The sequence below is a fragment of the Centropristis striata genome, chromosome 8 (genome assembly GCF_030273125.1).
Source record: "Centropristis striata isolate RG_2023a ecotype Rhode Island chromosome 8, C.striata_1.0, whole genome shotgun sequence".
Lineage (NCBI taxonomy): Eukaryota > Metazoa > Chordata > Actinopteri > Perciformes > Serranidae > Centropristis > Centropristis striata.
The window spans coordinates 25,781,139-25,802,105 of NC_081524.1; the positions used below are offsets into that span (position 1 = coordinate 25,781,139).

Sequence of the window (20,967 nt, forward strand, 5' to 3'; positions counted from 1 at the left end):
TATATTGTATTTTGGTGTAATCACCCTTCTAACTGTTTAGTATTGGGGTCTACTAAACCTATAACTGTTAGAATTGATGATGTAAATAAACCTTGGCGTCAAGCCTCATCAATAATTAAATCTTAGTATTTTTATTCGGGTGTAGTAAAATTTTTAAAATGTACATTGTTATACAAGTGTAACTTATTTCAAAAAGTGGTGTTTGTATGAAATCGTTACACTGTTAAAATAATCGCCTAAGTCATTTTTTGTCAAAATTGGTTGTTTTGCCTAAATCATCTACTCATGATGCCGGTCACCTATGGTAAAATCACCTACATCCTCAGTTGATCAGATCATGTGATTTTACCCCTTTAAGATAATCACTTCTTTGACAATTTGCCACATTCATAGGCATCAGATAAGAACCCAGCAAAGAAGAGCTAGAGGGAGATTGTTTAGTTATCAGTTTGGTTTATCAGTGTTTTATTGTTGACACTAATATTGGTAACACTTTACTCTAAGGTGTCTACATAAGAGTGACATGAGCGTGTCATAAACATTACATGGGATGTGTCATGAACATTAATGACACTTTGAAGTAACATTAATGCTACTGATACTTGTCATGTCATGTTCCTGACAGGCTTATGTCCCTCTTATGTAGACACCTTCAAAATAAAGTGTTACCATAAAAAAATTGCCATTTCTTATCATTTATTTATCTTAAGTTGCATAATTTACACACAGTGTTATTACAATACCAATAGTCATCCTTTGTTACATCCTTTTTGAGTGAAATGATCAATAAATGTCATATGCTACACTGCAAAACTTGAAAAATTAGTTAGGCGATTATTTTAACAGGGTAACGAAATGCTGAAATAAGTTGCAGTTTTACAGTCGTCCAGTAGGAAGCGCTGTCGTGGAATACAAGGTGTCTAGAACTGCAGGTCTGAATCTGCAGGTCTGAATCTGCAGGTCTGAATCTGCAGTCTCCGGGGCTGCAGACTCACCCTCCTCGTTGACGGAAGTAGCCGGTGTGTCGGTGACACGTCACTGAGGTCAGACTGGAGGAAAGATGGCGTGCACCTATGAGAGTTTCAACTTGTAAGTGCAGTGAATCAACAGCGTAACACGATAACGCTTAATTTCTTGTTCATACAGGCTGACGAGAGTGTCTGTAGAGGACTTTGTAGCGACTCCGCGAACGATAAAGTAGATCAACATGTAAAGTTAGCTCGTCAGCGCAGGCAGCGTGTTACAGCTCCTGCAACCACCGCTAACGTTACACCTGATCCACGGGAAGTTTGCTTTACTAGGGACCACTCTGAGTCATTAACTGTATGACTGTACTTAACCTGTGAATAGTCCTGTAAATGTTGGCTGACGTCGTGTTTCTGTTGTTTGCTACAATGTATCCAGTTGCTTCAAGTCGGTTAAAGTGTTCATTAGCCCAGTTAGCTAATGTCCTGTCAGCTCCCGGTGCCACCTGCCTGTGTTACGGTTTAACTGGTGACAGTTAGGGCAGCAGTTAAAAACAAAAAAGAAAACGTGGCTGCTGTCTTTATCTGGTTATTTTATTACGAAGTAAAATGTTATCTCTGGAGTCTCCATTAAAGTCTCCATAAAAAAGTTAAGTGTGTTTTCAGCCACAGACGCATTTGGCGGAGGGTTACCAGTTAACTTGGTCACCAGTTAAACCACAACACCTACAGCTGTCTGTTGTTCACGTTATTCTGTAGCGGAGACCTTGTTGACAGCCCTGCTGATGTGATGTGATGTGATGTGATGTGATGTAGGGCTGGGCGATATGACCCAAAAGTCATTTCCCGATATATTTAAGCTAAACATCGGTATACAATACATTTCCCGATATTTTTATCACAAAGTGAGAGCAAATGTTCAGTCAAAGTCAAAGCCAAATATGACATGTCACAAGTAGTTTTATGGAAACCGTTTATTTAAGTGAACATATCATAACTGTATCCCAAATCGGGCACCGTTTGGCTAAGATATCTATCAAAATTTCACATTAACTACTAATATAAATTATCATGGTATGCTTCCAATTAATTAAATGGTGTGAAACTAAAGTCTAACTTCTTATCTTTCAGACTGTTTATTGTTTTAACCATGTACGTTAGGCTTGGGTTTACCAGAGTTGGCAAAAGGACAGAGAGAAAAATGCAGAGTGTCAGATTTGGGATACAGTCTCTATAAATACTGTATAACAACAGGATTACCTTTTTTTTTAAATCAAAGCTTCATAAAGTGCACATTTAAATAAAAAATACCTTAAATAAAAATAGCATGAAATACAATAGGCCAATCTTTTTCTGAAATAAATATATTTATATTAGAAAAGAATAACGAACATTGAAAAAGAACTAAAAAGAAAAAAAATGCTCTTCATTAATGTATAGCACTCCTGTAGCGATTACAGTTTGCTCTTAAAAGTTATGTACTTACTTAAATCCTGTGGTCTAAGGCTAGTACCTTCAGGTTGAATGCACTTATTGTAAGTCGCTTTGGACCAAAGCGTCAGCTAAATGACATGTAATGTAATGTAATGTAATGTAACTAAATATAACAAACCCTAGTAAAGGCAGCATTTATATATAAAGAAAGACATTTTTTTAACTATATCAATATATGCGATATGGTCCAATTCCATATCACATTTAAAAATATATGTATATATTTTTTATATATTGATATATCGCCCAGCCCTACTGTGATGTGATGTTAGTGTGTTGGGGTTTGAAATGGCTCTTTTGTGTGTCACACCAGGCGCACCACACCTGAGAAGTTTTACATAGAAGCTTGTGATGATGGATCCGAGGATGTGCTGGCTATTGACAGGGTGTCAACTGAGATGACTCTCACAGGTAAGTACGGGTTATGAGTAGTGATGGAAAAAGTATTCAGATCCCTTAAGTAGAAGTACTAATACCACACTGTGAAATTACTCCACTACAAGTAAAAGTCCTGCATTCAAAACTTACTGAAGTAAAAGTACAAAAGAATCAGCATCAGAATGTACTTAAAGTATCAAAAGTAAAAGTGCTCATTATGTAGAATGGACCCACTCAGGTTCTTAAATATATTCTAAATATATTATTAAAATGTTATTATTGATGCATTTATGTAAGCAGTATTATGATTTTCTAAAGGTAAGGCTAATTTTAACAACTTAATACTGTTATGTGGTTTAATTAAAAAAATGCATAATCACTTTAAATTGATCATATATTTTATGTTAAATCTCTTGAAAAGTAACTAAAGCTGTCCGCTAAATGTAGTGAAGTAAAAAGTACAATATTTGCCTCTAAATGTATTGGAGTAGAAGTATAAAGTTACATAAAATGGAAATACTCAAGTAAAGTACAAGCACCTCAAAATTTAACTTAAGTACAGTACTTGATTAAATGTACTTAATTACATTCCACCACTGGTTATGAGATGAAACTACTGCTCACATATGTGCTCATGTTAACTCACTCAGTCACTCACACTCTGTTACCGCCTTTAACTCCAGTTGATATTACTACAGAAGTATGGCGTTAAAAGATGAATGTTTACACAAAGTGTGATTGTCACCCTTTTGATTAGTTATCTGTTAGTGTGCTAGTTCTAGGTGTACAATTATGAGAGCTCTGCTAGCTACCTTTTCCATCAAGCTCATTTTATAAGGGCAGTTTTAGGCATCACTAAACATTGTTTTGTCCCTGCTTTGGTCTTCAGTGAAGAGGGACATCCCTCCATCTGCAGACACCAGGCCAATACATGGAGTCATGGGGACTATACGTTTGGTGGCAGGTAAATTCAGAACGTAATCTGGGAATATTATGAGTTTGGAGATTCCAGTAGTGTGTTGAACTCTGCTCTTTATTTCCAACCACCTGCCTGTGTTAGGCATGTACCTGGTTGTCATTACAAAGAAGTCAAAGGTGGGAGATTTGCTGGGCCATGCTGTGTGGAAGGCTCTGGACTTTGACATCATCTCCTATAAGAAGACAATACTACACCTGACGGACAACCAGGTAGGATCTCATGCCTCCTGTCTGAACTTGTGGCAGAGAGAGCACAATCGCTCAATTTAAATCACAATCGGTGAATTTAAATAGATTCTAAAGGACAAAGAAATCTCTTCCCTTGGTCAGTGTGACTGCTCCTTATATGTTGCTACTGAGGCTCCTTCAGTGTTGTTGTGATGGCTCTGTTTGTATTTAATTGTTTGTGATAACTGTGTTTAAATGTTGTAACTTGTCTCTTTTTATGCTGCTTTCTTGGCCAGGTCTTTCTTGAAAAATAGTTTTTTTTTAATCTCAATGAGACTTTTACCTGGTTAAATAAAGGATATATATATAGAGCTGGATGATAAGCACCTTAGCAAACAGCTTCTCCTCCTGCAGGCATGTTGGTCTGTTCATCATCCAGCAACTCTGGTTCTGAGCACCTTTTGTACATCTACAGGTGTACCCACCGCTTGAAATATCTGTTCTGCTATAATAATAAAGAAAGAAAGAAAGAGAAATATTTTGTGAAGTTATGCTTTTTAAATATAATCAGTCTCTTGATGTAATGAAGAGTGTGAAAATTCGTGGTCGGAGAATTGAGAGGATTTAGATGGTGGAGCTGACTGATTTTTGGTCATGTGAGGGCAGAGGAACAAGGAAATGTGAACCGAGAGAAATGGGACATACCTAAGGAAGTTTCCAAAGTCACCCTGTTGTCTGATCTACAGGCTGAAGCTGCATTCCCCACTACCTAGCTGTAGTCGGTGCTTCTGTCTCTCACCTGTGGTGCTGCATGTGTCTCTTGTTTCAGATGCAAGACAACAAGACTTTCTTGTCCATGATCAACAATGTGCTACACACAGACGGCTTCTACTTTGCCACAGACTACGACCTGACCCACACCCTGCAGCGCCTGGCCAATACCAGCCCTGAGTTTCAGGAGATGAGCCTTCTGGAGAGGGTAAGTCATATCACACAAATAGAGTACGTACCACATAAAGTGCCCTATAGTGGGGCGGATTAGCTGAACAATCGTTCACTTTGTGATAAAAGCATGAAATTTGGTAGATGTGTTGGTGAATATGTTTCGAACAAATCTGGATATTGGGCCACCTCAAAAGCGCCCCCTAGTGGCCGTGGCAGGCATTTGTTATACAAATAAATCAATGATGAATAAAAACTGCCCTTTTAATAATACCAACTGGTGATGAATTGTATATTGTTGGAAAGCCTGATTAGTCACCTTTACAACGAGGTACAGCTTGTAAGGATCGTGCATTCATGGAATGAGCAACGGGGCTAAACGTGTGGGTAGCACCCCCCAAAAATGTGCATCCCCTGTGAGGCGGATTAGCTCAATAAATCACAAGAATTGTTTATTTTGTGATAGAAGCACACAATTTGGTGGATGTGTTGGTGGATATGTTTCAAACAAATCTGTATATTAGGCCTTCGCAAATTCACCCCCTAGTGGCCATAGCAGTCATTTTCTTCGTTAAAATTACAAAAAATATTTAAATTATTTCTTAAAATATTTAAAAAATGTAAACTAAATATACAAACGTAAATTAAAAAATGTAGATACACATATTACATTAACAAAAATCCAGTTAGACACTCTTTCAGTTATTTTTCCTGCCCCACCACAATCGGGCTAGCCATCGAGCTAGCTAGCAAATGAGCTGACTAGCATTTGCTTCCTGGGACAAGCAGTGCAGTGGACTGTCCATCAAGGTATGTCTAAATATTTCATTTCACCTGTTATAATTATGAATAAAATATGCTATGAACATCATAAAGGCTAAAGAGAAAAACAATCATCATGGGCCTTGGCGGAAAAGTAAATTAGCAAGATAGCAAAAATAGGTACTTAAGCTAGCTAGTTAGCTTGGAACATGTATCAGTGGCTGTTGGGTGTGAAAGCTTAATAAGACCCTGTTAAATTATGTCCTGTGGAATGTGGACATCCCTCCACACACACACACAGGCACACTATATGTAATGTCTCCTTTGCCCATGTGGTTCTTTTTTTAAATGTATTTTATAACTCCATCACAGTTAGTCAGGCGGCTTAGGACCAGATTTGAGAAGAAAGGGGACACGCCGGACAAAAGCACCAACATTTTTCCACATGCTCTCTATCACCAAAGGTTTCAACTTTTGGTAGGAGCCACTTCATCAAGATTGCAGATAGGAGACGGCAGCCATATAAGCCATAAGCCATAAGTCTATGAGAACCAATATATCTTCCAAGCCACCTAGAAGGTCAATCTTGGTGTCAAAATATACATTTTCTGTGTCAAAGAATCATTTAAAGCTATTGAGAATATCACTGGATGACTCACTGTAAATAATTTGTTGATCAAGATCTGACATGAGTTGAAAGCGTACCCTTGATTTTTTTGAGCAGTGTACATGGCAGCTAATCCTCACTCTCCCGTGAACATTGATTCCAAACAGTTTCAACTCAGGATTCCCTGCTGCAGCACTTGAAGCGAGTTGCCCAGTCTGAGTGAAAATGAACATATCTATTTGATAAAATAATCATCTAGTGATATTCTCAATAGCTTTAAATGATTCCTGGACCCAGAAAATGTATATTTTGACACCAAGATTGACCTTCTAAGTGGCTTGGAAGATATAGCATTTCTCATAAACTTTATATGGCTGCCATCACCGCAATCTTGATGAAGTGGCTCCTACTAAAAATTGAAACCTATAATGATAGAGAGTAGGTGGAAAAAATGTGGTGCTCTTGTCCGGCGTGTCCCCTTTATTTGGCTAAGCCGCCTGACTCAGTAACACCTCAGTACAAGGATTTTGCCAGAAAGAGTAACCTGCTACAAGTAACCCTAGTAGAATTTTTAAAATGTATGATTTTTTTCTCTGTCTAAATGTGTTTTGTTTTTATTGTTGCAGATCATACAATATTGAAAATTATTTTTTCAGTATAGCTATAGGAGGCCGTAGCCTGTGAATGGGAATATCAAGACCTAATAAAATGTTATACAAAGTTAATGTTCTTTTCTATTAGACTGTAATAAAGCTTTTGTCACTTTAACATGTCTCTAAATTATATTTGTGGTGCTGAAAACATGAAACAGCAGCTGTAGGGTAGGCAAAGCATTCCTCGCCAGTAACCACTGGCGGCCATTTTTAAAAATGGCCGCTTTTAAATGACCATTTTTAAAAATGGCCGCCACAGCCATCAGAATTTTTTTTGCGATGGCCCAATATCCAGATTCATTAAACATGTATTCAGCAATGAGTGTACCAAATTTGATGCTTTTATCACAAAATGAACGATTTTTCAGCTAATCTGCCCCACTACACAGGGGATGCACATTTTTGGGGGGTGCTACCCACACGTTTAGCCCCGTTGCTCATTCCATGAATGCACGATCCTTACAAGCTGTACCTCGTTGTAAAGGTGACTAATCAGGCTTTCCAACAATATACAATTCTTCACCAGTTGGTATTATTAAAAGGGCAGTTTTTATTCATTATTGATTTATTTGTATAACAAATGCCTGCCACGGCCACTAGGGGGCGCTTTTGAGGTGGCCCAATATCCAGATTTGTTCGAAACATATTCACCAACACATCTACCAAATTTCATGCTTTTATCACAAAGTGAACGATTGTTGTAAAATATTGAGCTAATCCGCCCCACTACTACAAAATCTAACTGCAGTAACTACACAAAGGGTGAAACTGAGAAAAACTGCTTTAAAGTTTTTTAAAGTTTTTTTTTTTAACTGGCCAGCCAAATAGGTTATAGGTAGATAAGTGATATGACACGTATTTCTACATGTATTGATGATTCCATTTTAATGCTCAAAAATCCTTATGATTTATTTAACCTTTGACCCCAAGGATCTAATAGTAATGCACAAACAGAGTGCAGTAACTACAATGTTGTTTTAAAAGTGTTTAACAACTCTATTCAAAGATTTGTGTATTTTAGACCTATTGTATATGTATATATATATATATATATATATATATATATAACATTATAAAGTAATGTTATATTTTAGTCTTCATATAATTTTATCTCACTTAATCACTATCTAGATAATAATTTTCCTATCAAACAAACTTATAATTTCTATTATTCTTGTCTTCACTGTTCAACACAACGAAGAAACACAAGGCCACACTGTATCACAGTATTATTTCTCTTAAATAAAGCAAAATTGAAATCTTAAACTTTGTCAGAAGATAACAGACGTCAAGGAGTCATGTTTAGTTATAACTCAATTTCGACCATAAATGTAGTTACTGAAGTGAGGCTTGGTAGGGCAGTGTAGTCCAGTCTGTCTGAGAACTGCTGAGCTCACTGCGGCCACCATTGAATGCCAAATCACAAATCAAGCCCCTTTGAGGCAAAGTGTGTTTTTTGATGAGAGTATATGTGACATTTCATGAGCATACCTGCATACTGTAAGGATCATTTAGCTGAACTTGAAGTGCTTACTCAACCTATGAAATATCAGTGTTCAACAATATATATTGAAATATTTAACACACAGTTAACTTCCGTATCAGAATATCTGTCGCTGAATTTGAATCTCATCTAGTTTTCACTTTACTTGGGTAGGCTGGATGAAAATCTACAGATAAGTGATTATCATCTTAATGTTTTCATATATGTGGTTAAAGTTCAAGCTAAGGTGAAGGAATGCACTACAGGGCAATAGTCCGTAAGGAAATGGTTCACTTAATGTTTGTTGAATATACACTGTTGATCATTAGTTAGAAATTAGTTGATCATTAGAAAGTTCAACACAAGTTAATGAATTGTTGAATATTTGTACACATGCTCACCGGTCACTTCTACTAATACTGAGTTGGACCCCCTTTTGCCTTCAGAACTGAGTTAATTCTTTGTGGCATAGATTCAACAAGGTGCTGGAAACTTTTTTCATTGTCATGTTCATAAAAACAGGTTTGAGATTATTTGAAATTTGTGACATGTTATCCTGCTGGATGTAGCCATCAGAAGATGGTACACTGTGGTCATAAAGGGATGGACATGGTCAGCAACAATCAAAGTGGCCCAAAGTGTGCCAAGAAAGTATTCCCCACACCATTGCACCACCCTCATCATGTATATATGTATATGTGTATATATATATATATATATATATATATATATGTGTGTGTGTGTTTGTGTGTGTGTATTTACATTAGGGTTGTCACGATACTAAAATTTTCAACTCGATACGATACTCAGGAAAATATTCGATACTCGATACCATTTTCGATACCACAAGGATAAAAACAAAGACCCCAAAATTTAACAGAAATATTTTTATTAACAAGAAAAATGTAACATGTTAAAATTAGCAGAAGCACAGGTTAAATATTTATATTACAAAACAGTTGTGCAAAAAGAAACGGCAAATATGATAACAAGCTTCAGATACTCGATACTTAAAATGAGTATCGTATCCGGATACAAAGTTTTAGTGTCGATACTTTTTTGACTATCGACACTTTTGACAACCCTAATTTAAATATATATATATACATATATACATATCACATAAATGACGTAAACAATTGAAAAGTAGTTTGGATTGTCATGTAAACACATTCTATCTTAATACTTCTTCTCAATTATATCACTTGTTTAGAGGTTTTTCCCCTACAGTCAGCCTCAGCTCTGTGTGCCGGTGTATTAACTCTTGCTAACTGTCCCTGCTGCAGGCAGATCAGCGTTTCGTCTGGAACGGCCACTTATTGAGGGAATTCACTGCACAGCCAGAGGTGAGACGAAGTGACTTTTCTCTCTCTGTATGTTTGATGTATGTTGTATGTCTGTTGGCTGATAAATCATCACTTCCCCTCTTTGTTTGATTTAACAAATCAATTTAACCATTGTGCAGGCCAACTTACCATCAACCAACTAAACAACTGAAGGCCGTAGTGCCCAAAAATAAAACATATATATAATTCTATTATCACAGGGAAATATCACTTTTATTATTATCTTTGAATTTCACTGCACAGGTGACCGGAAACATTAATTTATCACTCCTGTTGTAAATATTTTGATTCAGCATTTCATCATCTAACGCTGCTCTTGTCTTCCAGTTACACAAGTTTGTGTATCCTGTTATCCATGGCTGTATCCTTTCCTGCCACAGTTTATTCCTCCCCTTAGAAATGGTAAAATGGACCAAATTGTATTCGTGAATGAGGATGAGATTTTTCATGTCCATGTGCTTTATACAGTTCAGTTTGCTGATGTTAGTATCTTAGTTTGTGTGATGAATTGTCCTTTGACCTATCTGAAGTATAAAGACCTCAACAGTGGACAATACAGTACAATAAAATAACTATATATAGTAATATATATAGTAAGAGTCTATAGTAACCTGACTCACTTTAAATCAGCAGGCATCAGGTTAATTACTGTAATTACATTCGTATATGTCACTTTTGAATGTCGGATTCTTAACACATCTATTGACCAGTCATCATCATGAAGTCAAGCTGCATCAATGGAAAGGTGTTTGAGTGGAGCATCATCTCCAGGAGGAGCTGCTTCAGAGCCGGTGTTCGTTACTATGTCAGAGGTAACACTGTTGTCCACTACACTCACTTTCATGTCCACAGGAAATATATCTTAAGTGTCCTTAGTCTCTTCTTTTGTGGACACATTTCCATTTAAAAAAAAATATTTGGCAACATTTCTTGTGTTTTACAATGGTATTGAAAACACATTTATAGCTCATTCATGATAAAACCTAGTAATGTTTTATGTACGGAAGACAACAAACATATTTGTTTTTCAGATAAGATGTCAGTAAGTATTTCTATTATGGCTGTCAATCGATTAAAATATTTGATTGCAAATTAATCACATTATTGTCCATAGTTAAAACATTTTTTATAAACATTTTTAATTCATTCTAAATATACCTTAACAGGATATTTTTCAAGTTTTAATACTCTTATCAACACGGGAGTGGACACATATGCTGCTTTATGCAAATGTATGTTTATTATTATTGCAACAATCCAAAAGAATGACAAATACTGTCCAGGATAACCTCAAATGTACTGCATGCTCAAAAAATATGCTGAAAGCATAACATGGCAAACTGAGGCCCAACAGGAAACACCAGATGAACGTAACATGACTCGGTGATACTAACAACATGTAGTGTCCAACACTAGGGTCGCACATTAATCATTCGTTAAAAACATAAACAGTGTTAAAAAAGAATTTAAGTTAAAGCGTTATTATCGCGTTAACTTTGACAGCCCTAATTTCTATATATCCAAGTGAATTTCCTGTTACCTGTTTGAACAAGAAAATGTGCACATGCAGTGGACATTAAGTCAACAAAGAGCTAACAGTCTCTCATCACACTTATCACACAGTTCTTTATGTTTTTGTCTATAGGCATTGATTCAGAAGGCCATCCTGCTAACTATGTGGAAACGGAGCAGATAGTGCAGTACAACAGTGCCAAGGCTTCCTTTGTTCAGGTGAGCCAAAGACATAATGCTACAGGAGACATATAATAAAGTCTTAAACATCATTTAACTCCAGTGGAAGGACAGTAATCTGACAATAATCAAACTCAGAATGATGTATAGTTGTTATAATGCAGGGCTAACAACTTTTCGGTGCATGTTTTGGGTCGGCCTTCTGTGACATTACCTACTGCAGGGTACAGGTCATCCCTCTTCAACCCCCATGATTTGGGGCTCTATGCATTCGCATTGTCAGCTGTGAGACCTTGTATAGGCAGGTGTGTGGCTTTCCAAATAATGTCCAATTAATTGACTTAACCCCAGGTGGACTCCAGTCAAGGTGTAGAAACATTTTTCAGATGATGAAGAAATATATGAGGCACCTGAGCTAAATTTCAAGCGTCAAAGGGTCTGAATACTTATGTCAATGTGATATTTCAGTTTTTGCCTTTCTATTAAATTGGCAAACATTTCTGAAATATTGTGACCACTTTGTCATTACATTACATTACATTACATGTCATTTAGCAGACGCTTTTGTCCAAAGCGACTTACAATATATATCATTACATATATGTATATATACATATACATATACACACACACACACACACACATATATATGCACATATATATATGTATATATATGTGTGTGTGTGTGTGTGTGTGTATATATATATATATATATATATATGTGCGTGCGTGTGTGCGTGGGTGAATGCACACGGATGTGTCCACCTCCCTGTTGAGGGTCAGTGGTCACATCCACAGTAGTGAAATGTGGACTCTAACATCACCTGTGCTATGAGTGTGACAGACAAGGGTAAACTCGCTGCAAATTGTGGCTTTAATATATTTTGTATAAGTATATTAATGCTTTCTGCCCCCTTTCCTCGTAGACAAGAGGCTCCATCCCCTTCTACTGGTCCCAAAGGCCCAACCTCAAGTATAAGCCAAAACCACAGATCAGCAAAACAGCGAACCAGGTAAGCAGTCTTTCATTCACATTAGACAAAACAAGGCCCTCTGTTTGTTTTCATCTTCTTGTCTCATGTGTTGGTTTTCTTCCTGTCACTTTAGTTGGATGGATTCCAGAGACACTTTGACTCCCAGATTATTCTGTATGGGAGACAAGTCATTTTGAACTTGGTAAGATGAAAAAAATGTATCTGTTGATTTTCTTTCCTGTATTTCTTTCATTTAATGCAATCGGTGTACCAACTAGATGTTGATTTCACACTGACACAGCCCTGACTAGAAAGAAAATAATACCATGACAATAAATGTGTAATGGTCGTTGTAGATAAAAACAATCAGTTCTCATAATCCTTTTTTCACAGATCAACCAAAAGGGCTCCGAAAAGCCATTGGAGCTGGCATTTGACAAGCTGGTGACCAGCTTGGGTAACGGCATGATCAAGTAAGACTACCAGCAGTTCCAACCTTCACCGCTCACATGTGGCTTGCTTCTGTTTGTGCCTCATATTTACACCACCTCATTATGTTTCTGGTGCTTTCTGAAGGTACATAGCCTTTGACTTCCATAAGGAGTGCAGTCGGATGAGGTGGCACCGCCTGCAGATCTTAGTGGACATGGTCGCTGAAATGCAGGACGAATTTGGGTCAGTGTGCTTTCCTCATTGTGCACGAGCTGTTCTACAAGCACAGCAGGTAGTTAGACATGTACTCTGTCAGAAGTAATGGGACGTGTGTGTGCATTCAGATATTTCCTGGTGGATGCAGATGGGAAGGTGTTGTTGAACCAGGAGGGGACGTTTCGGAGCAACTGCATGGACTGTCTGGACCGCACCAATGTCATCCAGAGCATGCTCGCCCAACGCTCACTGCAGTCACAGCTACGGGTATGACCCCATTATCATATATCGTATATATATATATATATATAGCATATAGTGTGTGTGTGTATATATATATCAGACGGCTTGTTACACAACAGTATATATCAGCATATTGTGGTTTTGAACGGAAAAAGAGTGAAGATAAATAGAAAGAAGGAGAGAGCGCTTTATTTCATGACTCACCCACTTTGAGCACACACAGATGCTCGGTGGTGCAACGCCAAAACAATTCCCCACCATAGGAACTTTTTTACAGGCAGAAAATAATTATTTTTTGGGAAGTTCACAACACAAAAAAAGTTTTGTTTAGGGAAAACAAATAAACAAAATTAAATTTAAAAAATTGACTCGGCTACATATAATGAAGTGTCAAAACATAGAAACCCCTCCTACAGCCCTATCCACTTATCCACTCCAACATAATAAGAAATGTCACATTATTTCCCTGTAATATCTGAATTGTTGAAACGAGAAAACTAATGAGTAAAGGAAAATGGTATTTGTGTTAATAAAGCAAGCCAGAGCAGGAGAGTTGTTATATGACTGAATTTGTGCTGTGAAAATAAACATGATATTGAAGACAACACTAGGGCTGGCCGATATGGACCAAAAGTCATATCCCGATATATTTAGGCTGAATATCGATATACGATATATATCCCGACATTTTTGTCTCAAAGTGAGAGCAAATGTTCAGTCAAAGTCAAATATGACATGTCATAAGTAGTTTTATTGAAACCGTTTATTTAAGTGAACATAAATACTGTATAACAGGAGTAGCTTTTTAAAAAAAATCAAAGCTCCATAAAGTGCACATTTAAATAAAAAAGTATGTATCGTAAATAAAAATAGCCTATGAAATAAAATAGGCCAATCTTTTTCTGAAATAAATATATTTATATGAGAAAAGAATAACGAAAATTACAAAAGAGCTAAATATGACAAACCCGAGTAAGGGGAGCATTTATATATAAAGAAAGAAAGAAAAATAGAAGTGTATCGAAATATGCGATATGGTCTAATTCCATATCGCATTTAAAAATATATCGATATATCTTTGATGTCGATATATCGCCCAGCCCTAGACAACACGTAAACATTAAGAATGTGCCGAGTTTGCAATAACAGCAGGTGAAATGAGGAGCAGGTCAGAAAATGGGAAGCTTCTCGGTGAAAGAATCATGAAACAAACTTTTAGCGAAGCCTTGAAACAATGAGTGAGAGTACATTTTCGACTTGCCACTCAACTCAAATGTGTGTGTCTGCAGAGGATGGGCGTCCTCCACGTGGGCCAGCAGCTTGAAGAGCAGGCAGCATTTGGGAAGATGTTCAAGAACGGTGGGCTCCACACAACAGTCGTTACCTTGAACTAATCATCTGACATACCTACATTTAAGGTCATCGATGTAAACATGATATGTCCCCTCCCCTGTTGTTTCACATGCAGCCTGGGCTGACAACGCTGATGCCTGTGCCAAGCAGTATGCTGGTACCGGTGCCCTGAAGACCGACTTTACCAGGTTAGGTAACAACAAACAGCTAACATCCAGCTGAACACATGCTGATTACAAAGGAACAGTGTGTGGATGGGGATTCGGCTAGTGTGTCGACCCCATCCATCAGTCAAGTCTTTAGGCTGTCTGAGATTATGAGCATTTAATTCACATGCATAAACAAAAATAGATTACATACGAGTTAGATGGTGTAAATGGTGACAATAGAGGACAAGTAATGCTGGGCTCAAACCAAAAGATTTCCACAGACTAAAAACTGAAAGTCTTTAGTAAATCTAGGAGTTTTACTGGAGTCACGGCGCTCCCGTCATCAAGGTAGTATTCTGCACTGTATCATATCATTCTTTTCCTTGTCTTGGGTTTGATCATATCAAATCAAGTCACAGTGATGTAACACAATCAACAACCAATAGATGAGCGGGGGAAAGGTCCCCGGTTCCAGACCGGCCAGTAAAACCACTGGAAAAAGTAACATCACAATAATGCTCGTAAGCTCAGTCCTAAATAAAAATATAGTGATGTCATATATTTACGGCCACAAGCAGGATTTTGGGGGCGCTGTTTCTTAGTAAAGAGAACAGTAAGGAGACCCAGTTAAAATGTATAAATAAATGTATACATAAATAAGTAATAAATAATCGATGATTAATGTTTGATTAACTAAATGAAAGTTGATAGAGCTGATTAATATAATTATTCAATTAAACAAATTATAATTAAATAGGACATAAATGTATATCATGAATTCATTTCTTAATTTTCCTTTCCTTTATTCCTCCTTATCTATTTTTACTGTAAAATAGTCAACTTTTCATGTCAGAAAAGCTGAAAAAGGGTTTCATTTTGTGTCTGTGTCTGTTTTTTCTTTTCTTTTTTTTTCATTAGAGCAGCTGTAGCCAAAAGCTGCTGCTTCTCCATTTTGTAAGTTTTTACTTAGAGCATGATGGGGAAAAAAATGCTAAAAGAATCTAGTTGTAGTCTTGTAAATAGTGACCCTGCAAGATTCACAGGCTGTGTAGAATCTCAGACGAGACTAAAAACTCTTAACACTTGTCTTTAGATGTGAGCAGGTGTGAGCTGGTCTTTTCCAAATCTTTTCAAAGTCTTCTAATGTATAAGTAGCATTTTTCTGTACAGTGTTGAATGACATGATGGTGTTTCAGGACAGGGAAGAGGACTCAGTTGGGGCTGCTGATGGACGGCTGGAACTCCATGATCCGATACTACAAAAACAACTTCTCTGATGGTTTTAGACAGGTAGGTTCAAACCTCTGCTGTGACTGTGTGGATTAGTGATTTCCAGAGTTTTACAGTAATAGTAATGTAATGAATATATAAAGTATTAGTAGTATCTATGCCAGATTAAGTTTAGGTCAAGGTGAGATGTAAACCTGTCGGTTACCTTCAGTTCCAGTATAATGTTTAGGAGAATTGTCAGTGTAAAATATTCTAACCCAAACCTTTGAATAACCAAATAAAACCTGAAGCTTTACGCATCAAAACAGGCTGATCCCTGAAGCAGTTTGTGTTTTATTGCAGGACTCCATTGATCTGTTCCTGGGGAACTATGCTGTGGACGAGGCTGATTGGACGACCCCACTGCGTGACCCCAAAGACTGGAAGTTCCTGACGGTAAGAAGGCTCTGCAGCATAGACTGTTGAGTTTTTCCCTTTCCTGTGTTTTTAACTCGACTCTTTTCCTTTTCCAGTTGCCTATCATCATGGTGGTCGCTTTCTCCATGTGCATCATCTGCCTGCTCATGGCTGGTAAGACAAACTGTAATAAACTCCAATTAACATAATCACATCAGGTTTTGTTTATCTTAAAATTAATTCTAATCAGGAGAAAAACAACGACAAACCGATGCGACTGGATATTCGGTTTAACAAGTGAGAGATACGGCCTGTCGGTAGCAGCCTCCTCAATCAATACAAATCAGCCATGAATTCCTAGATGAATCGGTTGTAGAGTCATGGATCGGGTATCGCGAGACTTGGAATCGGTTGGCGGCTTCACACACACTCACAGTTTGCGTCAGCGTCTCTAAAACAATGTCAGAGCTGAAGCTGCCCGCGAAATGGTTCTCGCGCAGCTCCATGGGTCCCTCCGGTCTCTCCCAAGTCTCTTATTTTGCATCCCCGCTTCCCTCACTGTGCTGTTCACTTGCGAAACATTTAAGAGACACGAGACGTCCTCCCTCTGAAGCGTCACGTGAATCAACGTCCGTTTCTAATGACGGCAGCAGCGGATCACAACTGGAGACATGGTCCAATAATAATAATAATGATAATAATAAGTGTTTTCTCTGTTTTACAAACACCTGCACATGAATAACAAGCTGCATTGTGTATTTATACTGTGTCCTCCTGTGCCTTTTATATTATATTATTTATTTATTAGCCTGTTATTTGCGTCTGTATATAGACGATCCTGGTGATCCTGGTTATTTAATATCCGAGAACATGATTGTGTCCGCTGAACATCGACCAACATTTTATGTGATGATTAAGGTAAAATGTAAATGATGTCACTCAGATCAAACCTACACTCATCAATGATCAGCCTTAAGTGGGACTGAATGAAAATGACAAACGGTGTAAAAGTGTTTATTGCTGACAGACAAACTCTCTAATGTTTTTTTTTTTTTACTTTAATAGTATCCACAATAAATCTGAATGGGGGAACTAACAGATCATGAGAAGAAAAAAAGCTTCTAGAACGATTTTTCCTTTCATTAGTATAAATGTATAAATGTTTGGTCTTCTTGGTGTTCATACAAACAATAAAACAGATTTATAACTCCATGGCGAATCAGAAGATATAAAACTTGTGAGTGACACATTATAAAAATATCTACAACAAATATTAACCGTAGAATCAAATCAAATCGTATCGTGTTTACACACATTCGAATCGGTCTGTAATAAAAGTGTATAGTTTTTTATTCGTATCGTAACCTGTGCATCTACATTACATTACATTACATGTCATTTAGCAGACGCTTTTGTCCAAAGCGACTTATAATAAGTGCATTCAACCTGATGGTATTAGACATAGACCATAGTCTAGATGCAAATCAAATCGTTTGCCACAGAGATGTGCAAGCCTAATAACTACTATATAACAAATACTAGTCCAGACAGTATTTGAAATGATACCGTTTTCTATGTTTTCCACTGACTCCGTGCTGTCCCCCGTCAGGTGACACGTGGACCGAGACTTTGGCCTATGTTCTGTTCTGGGGAACAGCCAGCGTGGTAACAGGCGGCCTCATCCTCTTTAACGGCCTGGACTTTGTAGATGCTCCAATGCTGGTGCAGAAGGAGAAGCTGGACTGAATTTGTGTGTGTGGAAAGCAGCTAGGCCCTGGCGAGCTCACCACCTCATCCTCCGGCTCTTCATCACTTTACCCCCAGCATCAACAGCATCAGCAGGCCTGGAGCCTCTACTAGCAGGGTGGAGTGGAGGATGGTGGTGGGAAGCAGGGCCGGCCTCGTGTACCAAAACGGTGAAAAGACAGAGACTGGGAGTGCACGGGCCTGCTGCTGTCCACACTGCAGCGACTTTCATGTGAAGAGGACTTTTCTGTTCACACTGAACCTCTGAACTTTGTTCTTACTGGATGTGATTGTTCCTGATTTCAAAGGAAAGCTGTGGGAGCGACAGAAATGTTTGTCACACTGCATTCACTTAATGGGTGCACTGGGATCAGAACAGCTGCTGTGATGTCACAGTGCAGCTATAAATGAATTACTGTATATACCATTAATTTGCCTTCTGTCTTTTTCTTTTTGCCATGGCCAAAATCTGTTTATCCATGTACAGTTTCTCTGTCCCAGGTTCAACTCTTTCAGACCAATAAGGCTGTCCTGTGCAAAAGGCTCCAGGCCGTCAGCCTTCTGTCAGCACAGTTTAAATTACACAGCCTGTGTATTATTGGTAGTTTCTCACATGCCTATTAGCAACTTGTTGAAAGGCGAACGGGCGGTCTTTATCGCTTTGTACATCAGGTTTATATTAGACACGTGTTTGTGGTTATCAGCTCACTGTTAAAATCATTTGAGTTTGATGAATGAAAAAGCCACTGCAGAATGTAAACAAGACTATAAAAGGCATCATTACAACTGACTCTAGGTTGAAGTGTTATTGAACTTTTACCTATTTATTTACTATTAAAGTAATTTGTGCGCAGAAATGATATTCTGCGCTTTCTATTGACTTAAGTCGTGGTCTTAGAAGAGTCATTTGGAATAAACAGAATGTATTATTAAGCAGTATAATTACCATGTTAAGATTAAAACACTAAAGGGATGTCAAAGACACTATATATTGTTTAACATGTTAAATTTAAATCGAGTTAAATGACATGTTTCAGGTTGGTGGCTGTCTTTCAGTGTTGATGTTCCAGTATGTACTGAATTCATTCCTTCATAATAATGACAGTGTTGGTTATCACAGTCATTTTATTGCTCCTCACCTTTAAGGATCCAGTTGTGCTGTATTAGATGTTTCAGCTATGGCTGCACAATCCAATCTGCTTGCTTTGATTTGGGATGGAGATGCATGGATATATTTCAGATTTGTCTGTTGAACAATGTTGGGTTCTTGCTGAAATGCTCAAAGATATATGTTAAATGTTGACAATATAGTTTAATTTTATGTTCTGTTAAGTTTTGTAATTGGAGAGCATTCATGTTACCTTCCCTTCCATTCAGTCATTCTGATGCTAAGGATGTCAAAGTTGAGGACACGTTCACAAATGCATTACTAACGTTTGTCTCTCTTAAGTTGGATTTATGCTCTTTTATGAATGGAATCATACAAATGAAATGTGTGAATGGTTCAGGACAATTTATTGACCAATTTATTCGCATTTATCATTCTCTCTTGGGTACAAACAAAAAAATGCTGAGTGGTCCAGACCTGTAGCATGAGTCATGAACACAGCTCGTTTCACTTAAGAATTGTAACACCTTTATCTGAATGAATTTTAAATAGTTTAAATCTGATTCTGAAAGCAACTCAAATAAAAATATTTAAGACAAACTTACTGCAAAACTACTAATCTCTTCACCGTTTTATTATCATCAGTTTACTTACAGGTTTTTTAAATTATTTTTATTGACATATTTCGGTACATTTCACAGGGCTTTCCACTCGGACATGGAGTAGTAAGCCAGTGGGGAAAAGCAGCCAGCTAGGGGAGTCCTGGGGCATGCCCCCCTCGAGATTTTTTTGCAGTAAAAGCCCAAATTTGGTGGTCTCTTTCACATTCTAATGCCTTTATTCCATCATATACACTGATCTTAAAATACTGAGTTTGCCTACATGATTGTAAACGTATAGGGAATTTTATGTTGTAAAGGAGAACAAGGCTCATCGTATTTGAGTTTATTTAGGGCATCATTTTGACAGCTTTCTTGTAAATTCTGTAATGGATTCTGTTAACGCTTCAATATGCTCTTATTTTGAAAGCTACACGTGTTTAGCAACAGGAAGTTGTTTATAGTGATGTTCGTAAACTTGTCTATGGCACCCATCAGAATTAAAGAAGATAAACTCTTGCTCTTCATATCTGTTGCATTATTCAACAACCCCAAACACGACAAATTCAACAAGGATTTTGTCACTTAACTCGCTCCAAGCCTCTGTCTGATGCACTATTTCAGTGGCACCAGGGAACAATTGTGATCTGTTACAAAAAGTAAGACTCACTAAAATTTGCTGGTTGGTGGATCAGATACACACAGATTGAACCCTTTAATAATGTTGCCCACTTTGGGTTAGCTTCATTACGGCATGGTCGCTTGTTAAAATTCTAACGGTTTCTGAAAGCTGAGATGATGCGCTTTACAATGTTAAGTGTAACATTGCAATGAAGTATGCAGAGGTGGAAAAAGTATTTAGATCCCTTACTTAATTAGAAGTACTAATACCATGCAGTGAAAATTCTCCACTACAAGTAAAAATCCTGCATTCAAAACTTACTTAAGTACTAAAGTATATGCATCGAAATGTACTTAAATTATCAAAAGTACTGGTTATGCAGAATGGCCCCACTCAGATTGTTTATATATTCTAAATATTAGATTATTTGT

The 20,967-nt window shown here is 37.5% G+C and overlaps 1 protein-coding gene across 1 annotated transcript; it reads left to right on the forward strand.

Moving 5' to 3' along the window:
- The first annotated feature begins 970 nt into the window (after positions 1 to 970).
- On the forward strand, positions 971 to 20,441 carry LOC131976508 (phosphatidylinositol-3-phosphatase SAC1-B). The gene is made up of 20 exons (XM_059339576.1): positions 971 to 1,089; positions 2,773 to 2,870; positions 3,727 to 3,801; positions 3,898 to 4,025; positions 4,813 to 4,962; positions 9,717 to 9,776; positions 10,104 to 10,137; positions 10,487 to 10,588; positions 11,422 to 11,507; positions 12,395 to 12,481; positions 12,576 to 12,644; positions 12,836 to 12,915; positions 13,019 to 13,117; positions 13,219 to 13,357; positions 14,623 to 14,692; positions 14,802 to 14,874; positions 16,032 to 16,125; positions 16,408 to 16,500; positions 16,578 to 16,635; positions 18,071 to 20,441. Exons 1-20 carry the CDS (start codon positions 1,061 to 1,063, stop codon positions 18,205 to 18,207), a joined length of 1,761 nt encoding a protein of 586 aa, XP_059195559.1. The 5' UTR covers positions 971 to 1,060; the 3' UTR covers positions 18,208 to 20,441.
- The last annotated feature ends 526 nt before the right edge of the window (positions 20,442 to 20,967 follow it).

Coding starts and splice junctions, on each gene's coding strand:
- LOC131976508 (XM_059339576.1), top strand. CDS start 1,061: ATGGCGTGCACCTATGAGAGTTTCAACTT. Junction 9,777..10,103: donor AATTCACTGCACAGCCAGAG/GTGAGACGAAGT, acceptor CTTGTCTTCCAG/TTACACAAGTTTGTGTATCC. Junction 10,589..11,421: donor TGTTCGTTACTATGTCAGAG/GTAACACTGTTG, acceptor TTTTGTCTATAG/GCATTGATTCAGAAGGCCAT.